At 39.7% G+C, this 18,908-nt stretch overlaps 1 protein-coding gene across 3 annotated transcripts in view; it reads right to left on the reverse strand.

The window, feature by feature from the left end:
• The window catches only part of RGS7 (regulator of G protein signaling 7), a 503,370-nt gene that overhangs the window by 126,013 nt on the left and 358,449 nt on the right, over window positions 1–18,908 (reverse strand). For all 3 annotated transcript variants that reach the window (XM_044267012.1, XM_044267013.1, XM_044267014.1), the window contains 2 exons: window positions 5,005–5,111; window positions 76–127 (listed from right to left, as the gene is read on the reverse strand). In XM_044267012.1, coding sequence (XP_044122947.1) covers window positions 76–127; window positions 5,005–5,111 — 159 coding nt within the window. The remainder of the gene's footprint in view (window positions 1–75; window positions 128–5,004; window positions 5,112–18,908) is intronic.

Below are 18,908 nucleotides of genomic sequence, written 5' to 3' on the forward strand. Positions count from 1 at the left end.
ACAAAGCCATAAAATGTGAGCACATGTTTATCTATACATAGTAGCTGTTGTAATAAAATGAGATATTGCACTGACCATAGTCTGTGTTTTCCGGCTCCCAGCAATTTGATGGCCAAAAATAGGGTGTCTGTGGAATAAAAAGAAGTGGAACCAGGTTAAATACACACGAAATTGGTCGAGTTCTTGGTTTTTGAGTTGTGTTCTTCTTCAGCAATTACCCAGAATGGTTTGCAGATAATGCATGTTCTGTAATCCAGGAAAAGCACCCAAAGAGGCCTTTTGTAAGGCTTTTCTTCCCCATTTACTTTGCTGAACAATTGTTCAGTCTCCACATGTGTATAGTACCAGGAGGTAATTAAAATTACCGTCATGCATTTGCTGCAGTTTTATGTCAGATGACACAAAGGTGAAAGTCTGATTGCATCATTCAAAAAAAAAAGTGTTAACCCACAAAGACGAAAAGCAGACTATTAAATTCAGCAAGACTCAGGATGAAATATATTTAAATATCACAAATATTTCGCGTCTTTCATTATTGCCTTCAGAAGATCCATGCTCAAGCATCACAATTTTCCCTAAAATCTGGCAATCATTTGTCTGGCTTTGTTCATTATATAAGGCAGCTCTCAACATTACCCAACTAGACTTAAACAAATTTCCTGTCTTCTTTAAAAAAAAAAAAAAAAATTCTCCATAAAAACAATTATTGCTTTAAATTCTTAAACTGCAGAAACCAGAGGTGACTTTTCAAAAACAAATTTTACTTGATTCTAATTGTTTCAATTTAATCAATTTTAGTTGATTAATGTGACTCATGATCGACAGAAATCTCATTCTGTGAAATTCTAGAAACTGACCGGCAGAACTACAAAGAAATTGATCAGGAAAGCCCTGTATCATCAACATTTTGTATTTTCTCATAGAGGTTTTCTAGGCCCACAAGACGGACACGCGAGGTTCCGGACCAGGAGGAAAATGGACGACCACCTGTCTGCTCTTTCAAACTTTGATGACGACTGTAGGACTCAATGAAACAAGTCACTGCAGATGCCAAACTTGGGGGCTTAATCATATTTATTAGTCACTTATATCAGCTACCCGTGTATAATGAGCGTAGCCGAAGAGATCTCGGAGTAACTGTTGGATAACTCTCCCACCGGAAGAGAGATACTCAAGGAGGAAAGGATAACTGGGGAGAACCATTTGACTCTCTGAGGGAAAGCTTTTTCAAACTGCTTGGGACTCCCTGGGATTTTGATTTACCCTCTACTCCTTCTTGGGAATTGCTGCAGGATAATGAAGAAATCTGCTGATGTTACACGTGTGAACAAAATGACAACAAGAATTTAGGTGGGGAGGGGAGGGTTGGGGCACTGGACAAGGAAGACATCAAGGATTTCTATGGCCCCATTTCCATGTGAATCAAGAGCTTTGCGGGTAAAATTGGGCCAGGATCTATGGGAACCACAGGAAACAAAGTAATTGAAGTCTTTTGGGCTGCTAGTCTATGAGGTACTTTTCAAAAGCATTTCCCCCTTTATTTTGTGAGGGTGTGTATGTGTGTGTGTACACGTATCTAACTTTTAAAATATCTATTCTAGTCAGACTGGTCAGACACATAGTTCTTTCTCAAAGCCATGAGGAATGTTCTTAGCTGCATTCTTATAATTTTTCTTTATTCTTCTATCATTTACTTTGGTGAGGGCTTCCTGACTAAAAATAAAAGAAGGAAGCTATTTTGTGCTGTGATATCATGTGGAAGTGCCATAAAACCAACATTCGCAACAAATATTGCAAGATTTTTTCTAGGAAAAGTATTTTAATTTCTAGTAAAAAAGAACTTAAGTGACAAATGCTTATCATGTGTTGAAATTTAAAAATTTACTTTTATTTTTATTTTCTAAAATTTTAAAAAGATTTTATGTATTTATTTGAGAGAGAGAATGAGAGAGAGCACACGAGGCGGGGAGGGCAGAGGGAAAAGCAGACTCCCCTAGCTGAGCAGGGAGCCCGATGTGGGACTTGATCCCGGGACTCCAGGATCATGACCTGAGCCGAAGGCAGTTGTTTAACCAACTGAGCCACCCAGGTGCCCTAAAAATTTACTTTTAAAAGTTCAAGTAGACTCCAGGATGTTTTAATGTCCGAGCTTCTCTTTTCTTTTCACAGTTGGCTTCTTTAGCTATGATAAAACTGATCTAGCCATTACTTAATAACCTTTGCACGTATGCTAATGTAATGAAAGTCATGAAGGGGCCTGGAGAATCCTGTCAGATCTCAATTCCAGCTAGCAAAAAGAGGATAATTAGACAATTGCAAGTTTACAATAAATACAGAAATCACAAGATTAAAAATGTGCTGAGAAATTGAGACAAATTTACATACTGCGGCATATCAATGAGATTAAATGAAGAGTTCTGTTTGTCTCAAACTCGTGCCCTGGAGCTTCTTCAGATTCCTAATGATGGTTAGCATCTCAGTCATTCACGGGAGGAACAGTAAACATGGCAGTGCAAGCTTCCCATTTTAATTCCTGGTTTTTAAAAATCCTCCCAGGGAGGTGAATGTCAGCTCAGCGTAATAGAGAACTTTCTGCTGCTTGGAACCAACACAAAAATGGAAGTGGGCACCTTGGACAACAATAATGAGTTTTCCATTATTAGGGCTGTTCAAATATAAACTGATTAATGCCTTCACAGACAGGAAGGCAGAATTCAATTATCCCTGACTTGTCTGGAGTGTCCTTTGTTTGTTTTTTAAATCTCGGTTTTAAGATCTTATGTTTATTAGATTTACAAATATGGCATATTTAGGGCCTATTTCAAATGTAAATAGATCATTAAAATATTTAACATTAATTAATGTAATTTGAAAGACTATTTATCATCTGCCTACGCACACTGAAAACTTGTTAAACTTCTGCCTATTACACTTGCACTCATTCCCTTGTCTTGTTCTAAAGCTCTTTAAAAACAGTCTCTACTTTCTCCAGAATACAGAGTGGCCCATTCTCAACCCTGCACATTTTGACCCGTGACCATGACTAAGCCATGTAAACCTTATCTGCCTACAGATTTCAGTCTGGGGATGACAAGAGCAGAGTTAAAGGTTGCAGATTAGGTTAACTCAAAACATCATCACAAACTTTGGATGCTAGTCTGGAAGCTAGTTTGCTTTAAGGAAAAAAAAAATCTTTCAAAGATTTTATTTATTTATTGGTTAGAGAGAGAGAGAGAGAGAGGACAAGAAGAAAGAACAGCAAGCAGAGGCAGAAGCAAGCTCCCTGCTGAGCAAGGAGCCTGATGCGGGACTCGATCCCAGGACCCTGGGATCATGACCTGAGCCAAAGGCAGGTGGTAAACTGACTAAGCCACCCAGGCGTCCCAAGGAACAATTTTAAATTAGCTAATTCTCCGGAGATAAACAGACTATATCCAATGCTTCTCTCATTGATATGTTCTTTTACACAGAGATGATTTTAGTGGTACCATTAATTGTTAAGATAGATAAAAGCTGTTATTTTTGTAAAAAGAAAAATCTTTTCATTCAGAATTTGTGAGATTTTTATTAGGTTTTTAGGTTTTAGGTCTCTATATGAAAAATTTTTCAAAGAAAACAAGATTATATGGAAAATGTAATCCTGCAGTAGCAGAAAAGTAATTACCTTAAAAAATCAAAAAAGTATTACAAATACATAAATATTTTACTTATCACTAATAATTTTTATTTATTAAAATTTCCCTTTGATAGGGGTGCCTGGCTGGCTCAGTGGGTTAAGCGACTGCCTTAGGCTCAGGTCATGGTCCTGGAATCCCAGGGTCCAGTCCACATCAGGCTCCCTGCTCATCCGGGAGTCTGCTTCTCCAGCTGACCCTGCCCCCTCTCATGCTCAATCTCTCTCTCACTTTCTCTCTCAAATAAATACATAAAATCTTAAAAAAAAAAAAGTTACCTTTAGGACCATAAGTCACTTTAACTTATTAATAAGCTACTTTAAGCTACCATTACTTTAAGTGTATAAAGGATAATGTTCCTTTATTTTAAAGTCTTTTAATATTAATTAATTTAACTAATTTCTATTGCTTGAAAAGTTAGTTTGGTATCGTGATTTCAAGAGAATGCTTTATCTCTTAGCTATCCAGTGCATAAAGGCCTGTGACTATTTGCCTTGGATAAAAAGTTCTTGAGGAAGTGGCAGAGAGTGTTCTAGGAAGACAAAGGTCTTTAATATTCCCTGTTTGTTCTTTGTTTATCCAACCAAGTTCTTTAGCAGCCAAGTTATTATTTTTTCATTTATTTAGATAAAGAAAATCTAATAATATTTAGAACAAATGAGAAAGAATACTCCAATGTCTAAAAGCTTGACAATGGGGAGAATCCTCTAAAAATACCTAAAAGCTAGGGTTCGAACTCTGGCATTAAATGTGTCTTAATTTTATGGGTAGAATCCACCAGCCCATTATTAATGAACTATATTGCCCAATGAAATATAGAATTTACTTCAGGTAAGTCACTATGAACTCGAGTGTCAGCTACATGCTCAAGGACCAAAATCAGAGTCCACAATCACTTCTGAAAGCACAAGAGCATCTGCCTCATCTGAAAATGACCTTGGACTGAAGGCAGTCTTATATCAGGGACAGAGCTCCTGAGTGTAACCGAGTCAGTTACACTTGTCAGCTTCCTTCCCAGGGGCTAAGGCAGCTAACACGTGAAGAACTCTCCCATGTCCTGAATTCCGGCAAGCCACTCTCTGGATTTTTCTCAAGCTTTAATATAAAACGTAACTTCAATCATCACATAATTTAGCTTTCACAAATCATCATAACCAAGCACGTTCTATCTTTCCCTGCTTATTGATTTCTTATATTTAACACTAATTAGTATCTAACTAGACTAAGTCAAATAAAATAAGTCATGTCTCCAAAATTTCTGTAAAAACAATCAACAAACAGAATGCAGACTTCTATTTTTACCGTTAAGGAATACTTTCATTAAACTTACCTGAAACCGATAAAAGGTGCCGTCATCTTTGAGCGTGAGGACGTGATCCGAGATTGGAAAGAAATAGCCATGGGCAGCCATTAATGTTCCCAAATGCAGCGCCTCCACTGTTTCATGAAAACAAACAAAAATGTACACAAACATTTTTTTAAATGTTAACTTGTGGGAGCATAGAATTTTATCTTGCTCCTTTTTGAGCACATTCTTGCATCCAAATTCTTGGCATCCTAAACAACTTGGCTTTGAATTTTTTCTTTCTCCAGCTCTTCCCACAGGGAGTACTAAGGTGGTTCTGGTTCCTAGGAGTAACTGTGCAATGACCAGCCACACCCACGATGACCAGCACATGAGAGCACACCACTATGGAAGGTGGACACTGAAAGGCTATTCTGAAACCACAGAATCTGACTCGTTCATTCTATAGAAGGGATATATTTCGCTAAATGTTAATATAATCTTCCACAAACAATTATATTTGGCATTTATATAACACTTTAAACTTTAATTTTTTAAAAGATTTTATTGATTTGAGAGAGAGAGAGAGAGAGAGAGAGAAAGCACAAGCCAGAGGAAGAGGGAGAGGCAGGCTCCCCACTGAGCAGGGAGCCCGATGTGGGGTTCGAACCCAGGACCCCGCGATCATGGTCTGAGCTGAAGGCAGACAGTTAACCGCCTGAGCTGCCCAAATGCCGCAGCACTTTAAACTTGTTAAAGGTGTTCTCACTTACATCACCTCCAGCCTACATAATGGATAATTCAATACCACTGGCAATTTTTCTAATGGCAGGGATCGTTATCACACGATGTCGTCAGTGAAAGTTAAGGCACGACGAACCATTTATGCCACATTATGTGAGTGCTAAGTGCCCATTAAGCTGCTCCTCTGGCCGGGTGACTGTCCGGATGCTCTGGTTTCTACCACTCTCTAGAAAGTGTTCTCAATATGGACCACACCGAGGTTTATTGGACAATGAAAAGACTACATTTTTCGAGAAGGCCAAGAAACAGTCGTCACATAATACTGTGATACTCATACTCCTTTTATAGTAGTCAACCATTTCTTCCCATAAAATGCTTAATAAAATTTCGTCAGAGTTCCTATTGCATTCATGCGGGGACAATATAAAGTTTCCTGACTTAGAGTCTGGACCTATGCACCTATGGAACTATGCACAACCTATGCACCATGGACCTATGCACAATCGTTTTCAGTCCGTCAGAAAGTTAGATTTATGGATCTGTTTTGTATCTATATGCAGCTTACTTATGGATGTATTTCTGTTTCTTAGACAAGTAAGTGGTTCTTGAACTTGAGAATTCTTTCAGTAGTTCCAGGAATGTGTGGCTCTGTTTTTCCAGCAAGCAATCCTGGAGAGCTTTGATGTTCCAGCCAGGACTGAGTCCATCACTGGATAGCTTGCTACAGTATCCTGCCTTATCCTCCACCCTCGCATGCTGATGTGGGCTAAAAATAGATTTTATTTTTTAATTTTATCAAAAAATTAAATTTTCTCTGCCATGAGGTACCATGGTGCCCCTTTTAATTATTATCCAGCATCTTGTAAACACTTCAATTGGTAATTCCTTCTACTTCTGGCCTCTCACTGTGTTGTTCTTGTCACTAAGAAGAACTGTCAATCAACCTCTTGGCCATGCCCTTGGAAGACTGTTATTAAGGTTCCCAGCTGTCAACTTATCCACACTTCCGATTAAGTCGCTCCCTGCAAAGAATGTTCCTTTGCTACAAAGGAGCAATTTTTTCACCATATATATATAAATGATATATTTATCATTGATACATTTATCAAATATATCAAATGATATATTTACCATTGATATATTTATAATTGATATTATGATCTAATAAATGATATCATAATAATGATATATATCATTATATATGATCATAAATATCAATGATATTGATAAAATATCAGTATCATCCAATATTCTGCATCCTTTTAGCTCAAAGTCAAGGTCTTCTCAAAGCCTGTGCTGCCTACAGTTGCATCCCCCCACGTTCTGGACTCTTGCTGAAACTCAGGAGCTAGTGGGGTGTTGCAGGAAGAACAAAATCTTTGGAGATACTCGCTACCCTTTGTTACTTAAACTCTGTGCGCCTCTCCCATGTATTAATAAAGGCAGCAAAACCACCTTGCAGGGTTGGTAGGAGAATGAAACAAGAGTCAACTGAAGAAGTTGGAATAGCACCCCATGCACGGGAGACCGTCAACAGAGGGTAGCGGTTAAGCGTCATTATTTACACATGAATTCCTGTCACTTTCATCCAAAGCGCTGTTAGGAAATCCGCTCGCACACATGTGCCTCAACTAGGCTGAGGGAGAGAAACTGGCAGTCCTAAATAGCGTCCTACCCAGCCACGTACCTGTTCGTGTGGGTGCATGCTGTGTGTATGCGTGTGCATGAGTGTGTGGATTATTTATATAAATGAAATAGCGAGAGGATGTGTAAGGGCTGCCGGCCCATAGCAAGGAGCAGCTGCTCCCGGTCTCGCTCATGCTGCGTCCCCGGACGCTCCCGTCAGGCGGCCCTAGTCGGAGCAACCTGCTGCTTCTGTGGCAGGACCGCAAAGTCAGGCGGCCCGCCTGTGTCCTCATAACTGACTCTAGCTGTGCACTCCCCGCGGCCTGGGGCCTAGAAAGGTATTATCAGCACTACTTTCCAGGAATGGAATGGAGTCATGGCCCATGAGACAGTTTGCAGAGAACGGAATCAAAAAAGGAAGATGGAGATGCCCAGAAAGATAAATAGTAAAAAGCTGCCAAAGTCTCATCATAGGAATGAGCGGGACTAAAATAAAATAAACCACAGAAACAAGTGGGGGTGCGGCTAAAGGGCTGATGAGGATTAGAAAAATATAGTGAAGGGAAAATATAAGGAAGCTGTAGAAAAAAAATTAGAAGCAAATGAATATAAGCATTAGATACTGATTCAGTATCTATGCATTAGATACTGATCATATTAGTTACTGATCATATCTGTACATTAGTTACTGATACACTAGATAGATCATACATTTCTAGAGGGCTGGGTGTGTGTCCACTGGTTTTTCCCTCACGTAGCCCTACCATACACGATCAGATCACAGAGGAGTCATGCGCTTTGTCACAGGACCACCGGGAACCTGGTTCTAGGACCAGAGAAATGTTTCGAGGCAAAGTCAGGAGGGAGTGTCTGCTTTACTTCGAACTGCAAGTTTGGCACTTAGCACATCGAGAGTAAAAGTAGCTGTTAAGCCAATATTTGCTGAATGAGTGAAGAAGTCAATTTATGAATCCACAACACAACAAAAGCATGAAAAATGTTGTGCTGCATGTAACAAGACAAAACGAGTTATTCTGTGCTGTGATGATGAGTGGCTCGTTCAGCTCCTCCAAGATAAGGCAGATAGATGTTCATAATCTTGTTCCAAGATACTTTCCTAAGCTCTGGAGGTGGGGTTGCGCTAGGCATTTTATTATAGGAAGAAGTAATAGTGAGATTAATGGCAGATACACGCCGCTGAGCGATCCGAGAGTGGGCATGGGGTAGTGTTCTCAAGGCTGAGCTGTTTATTGCTGGGGATAAAGACTACACTTCCCCGTGGTCCTTGGTTTCTGAATCTTGGCACAGCCTTATCCTAGTAAGAATCCAGAGGACCGCTGACAGTCTTGGAACAAAGTGTTGAAAGAGTTTAATGAGTAATCCATCAAGGTTGCCCTTCCCAGTAATGACACACCAGATGGCTCCACCACATTCCGCATCTCGGCAAAATAATCACTAATTAATCTTGTACATGTCTTACTCGCGTCACCCACACAGCTAAATAAAGTTCAATGACAAACCTACCATAAAGTCCCATTTTATTTTTCTCTTGGACAGTCAAGCCATAAACAAACTGAGAAATAAAAATCCATCTCCAAACAACCGTTACTCTGCGAGGAGAGCTTTGTTAAGTCTGATGTATTCAGCACATTACTTTACCCCAAACCCTGGAGCAAGAAAATTATCAAAACCCTTGAAAAGCAATGAGAATTCTGCATAACGTAATTTACTTTTGAATCACAATTTGAGAAAGTTAATAGGATGAAAAGCATATTGTAAAATAGGCTTGTGTTGTTCTGGTGCTAAATTTCTATACTCAGTTCTATACTTAGAACATATTTTCAAAACCCAATCATATTTATTATTGGACCTTCTCCTGAGGTCTAATTCTCGGCAGCCTCAATCCTCCCAAATATAGTCCATAATTTTGAAGTGACAGAAAAATGCCTCTGAGTCAAGAAAATAATAAAACAAAACTCACTAAATTTAATGTTTTTATTCCTATCACACATTATTTATTTTTATTTTCTGTCTGTTGGCAAATGGAATTGTTTTGTTATTAGCACACAGCCTACTTGATGGGTCAATATGATTCGTGTGTGGAGATAAATATTTTAGAAGGAAATCTGCTCAAAATAGAAAAAAATGACAGCTGATGACATTAGAGAGAGAAAAGGCTAAAAAGCAGACAGACAGAGGTAAATTACTGAACCGTAAAATAACGAGTATTCATCATGGTGGTCCTGAATCATGAAGATTTTGTTGAGTTTACTACCCTCTGCTGAAGAAGACAGGGACGTGGTCACTTTAGAAATACTTCAGAATATTATAACTTTTTTTTTTAGAATTGGCGCTTTTTTTTTAGAATTGAGATGAGTCATGTGGAAAAATCAGATACGCAGCACATTTTATTCTCCAGGGCCAAAGAGAAGTAAACTCTTACTATAATTAGGAATTTCTGATGTAAGTCCATTTTCTCAGCAGTAAGAGCTAAGTAAGTATCTGGGCTAAGTAAGTATCTGGGCTTTCCTTTTTTTTTTTTTTTTTTTTTAAGCACCATTTCCACATAGAAAAATCAAGGGCTACTTGCTTTTTAGCAATCCTAATCAGGATGTAGAAGTGATTAACACCGGCAATCCAGAATAGATAAGATAAAATAGGTTCTATTTGGAAGAAATAAAAACAGAAGCATAGTTTAGATCAATTTTGAGCATGCGCTACGTTGTTAAGACAAGTAAGTAATGTTTCCAAACAAAGGAGTAGAGCACAGAGGTGAGGAAGCCAGATGGTGCAAGCCCGCAGCCTGGGTTCAAATCCTGACTCCCTCACTTGCTGGCTGTGTGACTTGGCAAAAGATCTGTACTCTGTGGGCCTCAGGGTACTCATCTGTAAAACGAGGATAATAGGATAACCTTGAGTTATTATCAGTTAGCTGATCCTTAAACAAAAGGACACTTCCGGTGGCCCTTGGTCTGGTTTAGTCCAGGGCTAAGGCGACGAGGAAACCGGGAGCTGGTGTTGACTGAAGGTTACAGGTGTACAACGCTCACCATCCAACATCTTTAAAGTCCTCCAGATGATCTGACTGGGGGTCTTTGGTGTGCAGATGATGAATGCACTCTGGAAAACACTTCCATTTTTTCTTTGACAGCAAAGAACGCTACCCCAAATCCCAAAGATTGGGTATCATAGTTACAGAGAAAGATTTCCAAAGGTAATATATTCTTCAAACTGGGTTTATGATCTAAAACCCGACAATGCTGGATACCACTGGGAAAGCTCCCGGTTCAGATGAGGACACAGTGAGCTGAGAAGGCTCAGAAACAATGGTGACAGAGGAATCACAGGGGCAAGCAGCGAGAAGACAGATGAATTCTTAGGGAAGCATATTTGCTCAGGACTCAAAAAAAATCAACCCATTAAGGAAAAAACAACTGGCACCATCATAAAACAGTTGCCCTTATTGGACACGCAGAGAACAGTCTACATGTCTAAGATCAGCAGGTATGACACCTTAAGAAATTACTTAAATAGGAAGAGCAAAGCTAAATTTTAAAAAGAAGAGAGAGAGATCTATGCACTATTGTTATGGAGAACTGGTTTAAGATCTATGTCACATAAGGGGCACCCGGTGTCTCAGTTGCTTAAGCTTCTGACTCTTGACTTCAGCTCAGGTCATGCTCACAGGGTGGTGAGACTGAGCCCCAGGTCAGACTCTGTGCTCAGTGCAGAGTCTGCTTGAGATTCTCCCTCTCCCCCTGCCCTCCTCTCTCTTTCTCGCTCTCAAATAAATAATAAAACCTTAAAAAAATCTGTGTTCCATAATAACTACATGATATCAGGATGTTCATTTCACAAGTAGTACATCCCTCTGTATAACTGGGATTTCTACCACTGTACAAAATGCACTGCTTCCTAACAAGAATGTTAGATTTACATGCGTGATTGGTGCATAGAATGGTATTCAGATGAGAGGAAGTCACTCTGAGTTCATCCAAGAATGATGCAAGGAAATGGCAACAATCACAAGAGCCAAGGCAATAATAAACTATTGTGGAAAGCAACATTCCTTCCAAAATTCAGCATGCATTATGCCAAATTTCCATTTGGCATATGCATTATGCCAATCAGTTAGCAGGCTGATTGATTTGGAAGGACGGTGGGGCATTGAGTTAACTTTAACAGCAGGGGGTTTCCATAGCATATACTGCTTCAAATCAGTAACAGTACATGCTACTCAACAAACACACGTGTATCGAGAAGAAACGGGTTCAACTGTGGGTCATGGACTTTGAATTCTAAACCCAGTTTAGTTCTGTGACTGCATATCTTGAACAAGTCATCTTTTCTCTGGACTTGGAGCCGGCACCCATAAATGCAGGACTGGATCGCTAAACTTTTTCCAATTGATTCTATGTTGGGCAAGCAACTGGTAAACTGGAAGTCATGGCCGAAATGTTGCCATCCTCATTTTGTCACATTGTGTCAAAGGGAAATTAGCTTTTCTTCCTTCTGCAGATAATTCCGCCATGTCCATGGCCAATACTCCAAAAATGAAAAATGTACATTATAAAATACAATTCTCTATTTGAACTTCACTTGCTTAAAACTCAATCCTCATGATGATCTAGGACTGTTATGGTAAAGAATTTTGTGGGCACAGAGCAAATGTCATACTTACTCCAAATAAAGAGCAACTGGGTTGATGTGTGTGTTCTATTTATCCATTTTCTAAAGTTAGTTGTAAAAATGCAGGCATGATATGGGAATAACTAGTAACTCACTCCACATAACAAAATGCCATGAATGAGTTTGGCTTGAAAATCAAATGTTGCCCCTAAAGAATAAGCAACATAGTTTCTCATAATACCTGTTAAAAGCATCTCCTTTTTAAAAAAATTACTATTCATTAATGTATTTAAACCATGATCAAGTAAAAGACTAATTTCAAAGCTATAGCCTTGATCATACAAACAGTCATAGTTATTATGAAACAAAATCAGATATTATTTCCTTTAATATATATTTTGCAGAAGTGAATGCTTCCAGTGGGGGAGGAGTTTGGGACGTCAGAATTCATGTCTGAAACTCTCTAGATCATCTTTATCATCTGGTGTCCTTTTTAATTTTTATTATTTTATTTTTTATTATTAAGTAGGCTCCATGCGTGGGGCCAGAATTCACAACCCTGAGATTAAGACCTGAGTGGAGATCAAGGCTCTGACACCCAACTGCCTGAGCTACACAGGGGCCCCATCTGGTGTCTTCTTTTAAAAATAAGAATCTCACTTTACATAAACAAATGTACTTATCAGTTCCATTTTCTTATGTCTGTGTCTATATGGTGGTTTATGTCTGTGTTGGAAACCAAACCTGCAAATAAGCAACTTCTGGGAGTACTTGAATTCTAATGTACAATACATGTCAAGATTTAATCAATAAAGATGGTCCCTTGCAAGGAACAGAGTCAGAAACCAAAGGGGGTAGATTTATTAAATGAGACGCATTCATTAAAGTAATTGTTCTCCTTGCTATTCCAAAATGGCATAACTATCCATCAGTAATCTGATTTTAATTTCAAATACCACAAAAAATCATTAACTATTGCAGAGCAGTGAGAACAAGGTAGGTTCTGAAACCAGAATGAAGAAATACAGATGAGCTAATTAAAGGATTAACAATCTCTAGGAAAAAAAAATCCCTGTTTTCATATAGTAAGTCAGAATTTAAACAGCAAATGTTCTTAAAGGATTAAGATCAAATCTAAAAATATATGGCTTCATAAGTTTCTTCTAATAAAGTGTGTAGACAGATCTACTGCCGGAATTCAAATCAAGAAATTCTAGATGCTGTAGAGACACGTAATAAGAAGTGACTGAACCTCAGTGGGTTTGTAATCTTTGTGGACAACACTTCCGTACTCACACCTGCTGGAGACAGCACAGCAGTTTATGGGGCAACAGTCCAAGGACGGACTTTGAGCAAGATTGTTAGGCTTTTGCTCCATATTAGAAATCCTTTAGTTTAGATATTTCAGATATTTGAATTTTTAAAAAATTTTCACTATCATCAACAGCAAGGTGATAAACATTCTTTTAACAGTCATGGCACAAATTTCCAGCTCCACTTCTCCCCTGAGTTCCTATATTGTATTTCCAAGAGGCTGTGTGACATCTTTACTTGAATACTGAATAGACATCTTGCATGTATCATGGCAAAACGGAAACGGTTGACTTTCATCTCCGACCTCTCTTCTTGCAGTCTTCCCCAGATCAGGAGGTATCAGTGATTGTCATTCAACTTCTCACGCCAAAACACTTCAATTGTTTTTGATGGCTGTCTTTCCCTCACTTATCACATCCAGTCCAGGAGCACATTCTGATAATATTTCCTTGCAATTCCAGAATCTATGCCTCCTTGGCTACCACCAACCTAAGCTTGTATCTCTTGGCTGAATCACTGTGATAACATTCAGGCTAATTTCCATTCATGCCCTGCACTTCACCACATTGATCATTTGAAACTGTAAATCCAACAATTCCACTTACAGGTCTTTATCCGAAGACACCACCACCAACAACAACAAAAGCACATTCAAATAGATACATGCACTCCTATGTTCATACCAGCATTATTTACAATAGCCAAGATAGGGAAGCAACCTGGGTCCATCCACAGACAAATGGATAAAGAAGATGTGATCTCGATCTCTATCTCTCTCACATACACACAATGGAATATAATCACTTGGCCACAAGAAAAGTAAGAGGTCTTGCCGTTTGTTATGAGTGGACCCAGAGAATATTACACTAAGTGAAATTAAGTCAGAGAAAGACAAGTACAGTGCGGTTTCATTTATGTGTGGAATCCAAAAAACAAAACAAATGGACAAACAAAACAAAACAGAAACAGACTCACAGATACAGAGAACAAAGTGACGGTGACCAGAGAGGAGGGGGTTGGTAAAGGGGATTAAGAAGTTCAGTCTTCCAGGAGAGGGAGCAAGATAGGGGAGGGGTAGCCGACTGAAACATCATCAGGTCCCAGGAGTTCAGCTAGATCGTTATCAAACCATTCTGAACACCTACAAACTCAGCAGGAGATAGAAGAGAAGAAAAGCAGCAATTCTAGGAACAAAACCGGCCGCTTTCTGGAAGGCAGGATGGGCGGAAAAGTGACTCTGAAGTGACAGAAAGATAGACAGCGGGGGGAGGGGCCAGTGGTGGAGCAACAGGGCACAAAATCAGAAGTTTCAGAAGTCTGCTTCACTGAGGGACACGGCTCCAGAGGCTAAGCGGGGGGTGGAGCCCTCGCGGGGACAGTGTGGCCTCAGGTCCTGCAGGGTCACCGAAAGACCGGGGGCGTCCGAGTGTGGCAGAGCCCCCAGGTATCGGAGCAGGGAAGCCGGCAGCAGAGACAGAGCCGAGGTGGTGGCTCGCAGCTCGGGGTTACCTTAAACCATGATCCGAAGCACCGTCGGGCCCCAGCACTTCGAGCAGAGACCCTACAAGGGGCAGATCTGGAGACATCCCCTCCTTCCTCCTCTAGGAGGATCAGCGCAAGAAATCTGCTGGGTTTGGAGACTCCAATGGGCCCCACGCCAGAGATAGAAACGCTCAGTCACAGGCCGGGTGAGCTCGGAGCGTGGCCGGAGACCAGGGAGCCGGGAGGGACTGATGGCTTTTCTCTGAGGGCGCACTGAGGAGTGGGGCCCTGACTCTCAGCTCCTCTGGGACTGGAGACCGGGCGGCCGCCATCTTCATTCCCGTCCTCCAAAGCGGTACGGAAAGCGCTCAGGGAACAAAAGCTTCCAAAAGTGAACCCGAGCAGATTATTTAGCCTGGACCTGGCAAGGATGGTGCATTCCGCCTCTGGCAAAGACAATTGAAAATCACGGCAATAGGCCCCTCCCCTAGAAGATCAGAAAGAACATCCAGCCAAGACCAAGTTTACTGACCAATGAACTATGGGAAAGCAGCACATAGAATTCATGGATTTTTTCCCACAATCCTTTAGTCTTACAAAGTTAATTTTTTTTAATTTTATTTTTTTCTTATTTTTTTAACCTTTCCTCTTTCCTCTTTTAACATTTTTAACTACTTTATCTTAACAATACCTTTTTAAAAAAATCTTTTAAAATTTTCATTGCTGTAGTCATCTTATTTTTTTTCCAATTTATTTATTTTCAGAAAAACAGTATTCATTATTTTTTCACCACACCCAGTGCTCCATGCAAGCTGTGCCCTCTATAATACCCACCACCTGGTACCCCAACCCCCCACCCCCCCACCACTTCAAACCCCTCAGATTGTTTTTCAGAGTCCATAGTCTCTCATGGTCTCATGGTTCACCTCCCCTCCCAATTTACCCAAAAGCACATACCCTCCCCAATGTCCATAACCCTACCCCCCTTCTCCCAACCCCCCTCACCCCAGCTGCCCTATGACCCAGCAATTGCACTACTGGGAATTTACCCTAAAGATACAAACGTAGTGATCCAAAGGGGCACGTGCACCCGAATGTTTATAGCAGCAATGTCCACAATAGCCAAACTATGGAAAGAACCTAGATGTCCATCAACAGATGAATGGATCAAGAAGATGTGGTATACATACACAATGGAATACTATGCAGCCATCAAAAGAAACGAAATCTTGCCATTTGCGACAACATGGATGGAACTAGAGCGTATCATGCTTAGCGAAATAAGTCAAGCGGAGAAAGACAACTATCATATGATCTCCCTGATATGAGGAAGTGGTGATGCAACATGGGGGCTTAAGTGGGTAGGAGAAGAATCCATGAAACAAGATGGGATAGGGAGGGAGACAAACCATAAGTGACTCTGAAGCTATAGTCATCTTTTATCCCTTCATTGAATTTAACCTTATTTTTTGTATACATATAGGTTATTTTTTTCTTTAAAAATTTGGAATACATTTCTTCTAATAGATCAAAATATACTGGGTGTGGTGAAAAAATAATGAATACTGTTTTTCTGAAAATAAATAAATTGGAAAAAAAATACCCTAAATCTAGCACATGGCTTTGTTTTACTCTCCAGCCTAAAGAGACTCTTCTCTCCTTTTTTTCTTTTTGTAACCAATTTAACAATTCCTTTTTTAGAATCTTTTTAAAATTTCCATCTTTATAGTCATATTCTATCCCTTCATCATATTTACCCTTATTTTTGTATATATATATACGTGTGTGTGTGTGTGTTTGAGTTTGAGTTTTTCTTTCTTTAAAATTTTGAGTTTTTCGGGGCACCTGGGTAGCTCAGTGGGTTAAAGCCTCTGCCTTCAGCTCAAGTCATGATCTCAGGGTCCTGGGATTGAGCCCTGCATTGGGCTCTCTGCTCAGCAGGGAGCCTGCTTCCTCATCTCTCTCTGCCTGCCCCTCTGCCTACTTGTGATCTCTGTCTGTCAAATAAATAAATAAAACCTTCTTTTGAGCTTTTCTTTCTTTAAAGTTTTGGGAGGTACTTTCTTCTAAGACACCAGAATACCTCCAAAATCAAGTGGGTGGCTCTGGCCTAGTCGTGTGTGTGTGTGTGTGTGTTTCTTTTAATTTTTAAATTTTTATTTTTCCCCCTTTCTTGCCACCCCCCTCCCCAGTTTTGGGTCTCTTCTGATTTGGTTAGCATATATTTTTCTGGGGTTTTTGCCACCCTTTTAGTACTTTATTCTCTCATTCATATATTCTTTTCTGGATAAAATGAAAAAACCTTTTCACCACACAAAAAAGAATAAGAGGCAATACCGATGGCTAGGGACCTAATCAATACGGAAATTGGTAATATGTCAAGAACTAGAGTTCAGAATAACAATTATCAAGGTGCTAGCTGGGCTCAAAAAAGGCATGGGAGATATTACAGAATCCCTTTCTAGAGAAATAAAATTCCTTTCTCAAGAAATAAAAGAACTAAAATCTAACCAAGTTGAAATTTAAAAAGCTATTAATGAGGTGCAATAAAAAATGGAGGCTCCTGCAAGATGCCCTTCAACAGATGAATGGATAAAGAGGATATGGTCCATATATACAATGGAATATTATGCCTCCATTAGAAAGGATGAATACCCAACTTTTTTTTATCAGCATGGATGGGACTGGAAGAGATTATGCTGAGTGAAATAAGTCAAGCAGAGAGAGTCAATTATCATATGATTTTGCTTATTTGTAGAGAATAAGGAATAACATGGAGCACATGGGAAGATGGAGAGGAGAACTGAGTTGGGAGAAATCAGAGGAGGTGATGAACCATGAGAGACTGTGAGAAACAAACTGAAGGTTTTGGTTTTGTTTACAATTGCACCCAAAACCATAAGATACCTAGGAATACATCTAACCAAAGAGACAAAGAATCTTTACTCAGAAAACTATAAAGTACTCATGAAAAAAATTGAGGAAGACACAAAGAAATGGAAAAATGTCCCATGCTCCTGGATTGGAAGAACAAATATTGTGAAAATGTCTATGCTACCTAAAGCAATGTACACATCTAATGCAATTCCTATCAAGATATCATCAATTTGTTTCAAAGAAATGGAACAAATAATCCTAAAATTTAAATGGAACCAGAAAAAAACCCTATATAGCCAGATGACAGTTGAAAAAGAAAGCCAAAGTTGGTGGCATCACAATTGCAGACTTCAAGCTCTATTACAAAGCTGGAATCATCAAGACAGTATGGTACTGGCACAAAAACAGACACATAGATCAATGGAACAGAACAGAGAGCCCAGAAATAGACCCTTAACTCTACGGTCAACAAATCTTTGACAAAGCAGGAAAGAATGTCCAATGGAAAAAAGACAATTTCTTCAACAAATGGTGTTGGGAAAATTGGACAGCCACATGCAGAAAAATGAAACTGGACCATTTCCTTACACCACACGAAAATAGACTCAAAATGGATGAAGGACCTCAATGTAAGAAAGGAATCCATCAAAATCCTTGAGGCAAACACAGGCAGCAACCTCTTCAACCTCAGTCAAAGCAACTTCTTCCTAGGAACAACACCAAAGGCAAGGGAAGCAAGGGCAAAAATGAACTACTGGGACCTCATCAAGATCCAAAGCTTTTGCACAGCAAAGGAAGCAGTTAACAAAACCAAAAGACAAATGACAGAATGGGAGAAGATATTTGCAAACAATATATCAGATAAAGGGCTAGTATCCAAAATCTGCAAAGAGCTTAGCAAACTCAACACCCAAAGAACAAATAACCCAATCAAGAAATGGGAAGAGGACATGAACAGACATTTCTGCAAAGAAGACATCCAGATGGCCAACAGACACATGAAAAAGTGCTCCACATCACTCGGCATCAGGGAAATACAAATCAAAACCACAATGAGATACTACCTCACACCAGTCAGAATGGCTAAAACTAACAAGTCAGGAAATGACAGATGATGGTGAGGATGCGGAGAAAGGGGAACCCTCCTATACTGTTGGTGGGAATGCAAGCTGGTGCAACCACTCTGGAAAACAGCATGGAGGTTCCTCAAAAAGTTGAAAATAGAGCTACGTTACGACCCAGCAATTGCACTACTGGGTAGTTATCCTAAAGATACA

Source organism: Neovison vison, chromosome 10 (assembly GCF_020171115.1).
Source record: "Neovison vison isolate M4711 chromosome 10, ASM_NN_V1, whole genome shotgun sequence".
In the NCBI taxonomy this organism is placed as follows: domain Eukaryota; kingdom Metazoa; phylum Chordata; class Mammalia; order Carnivora; family Mustelidae; genus Neogale; species Neogale vison.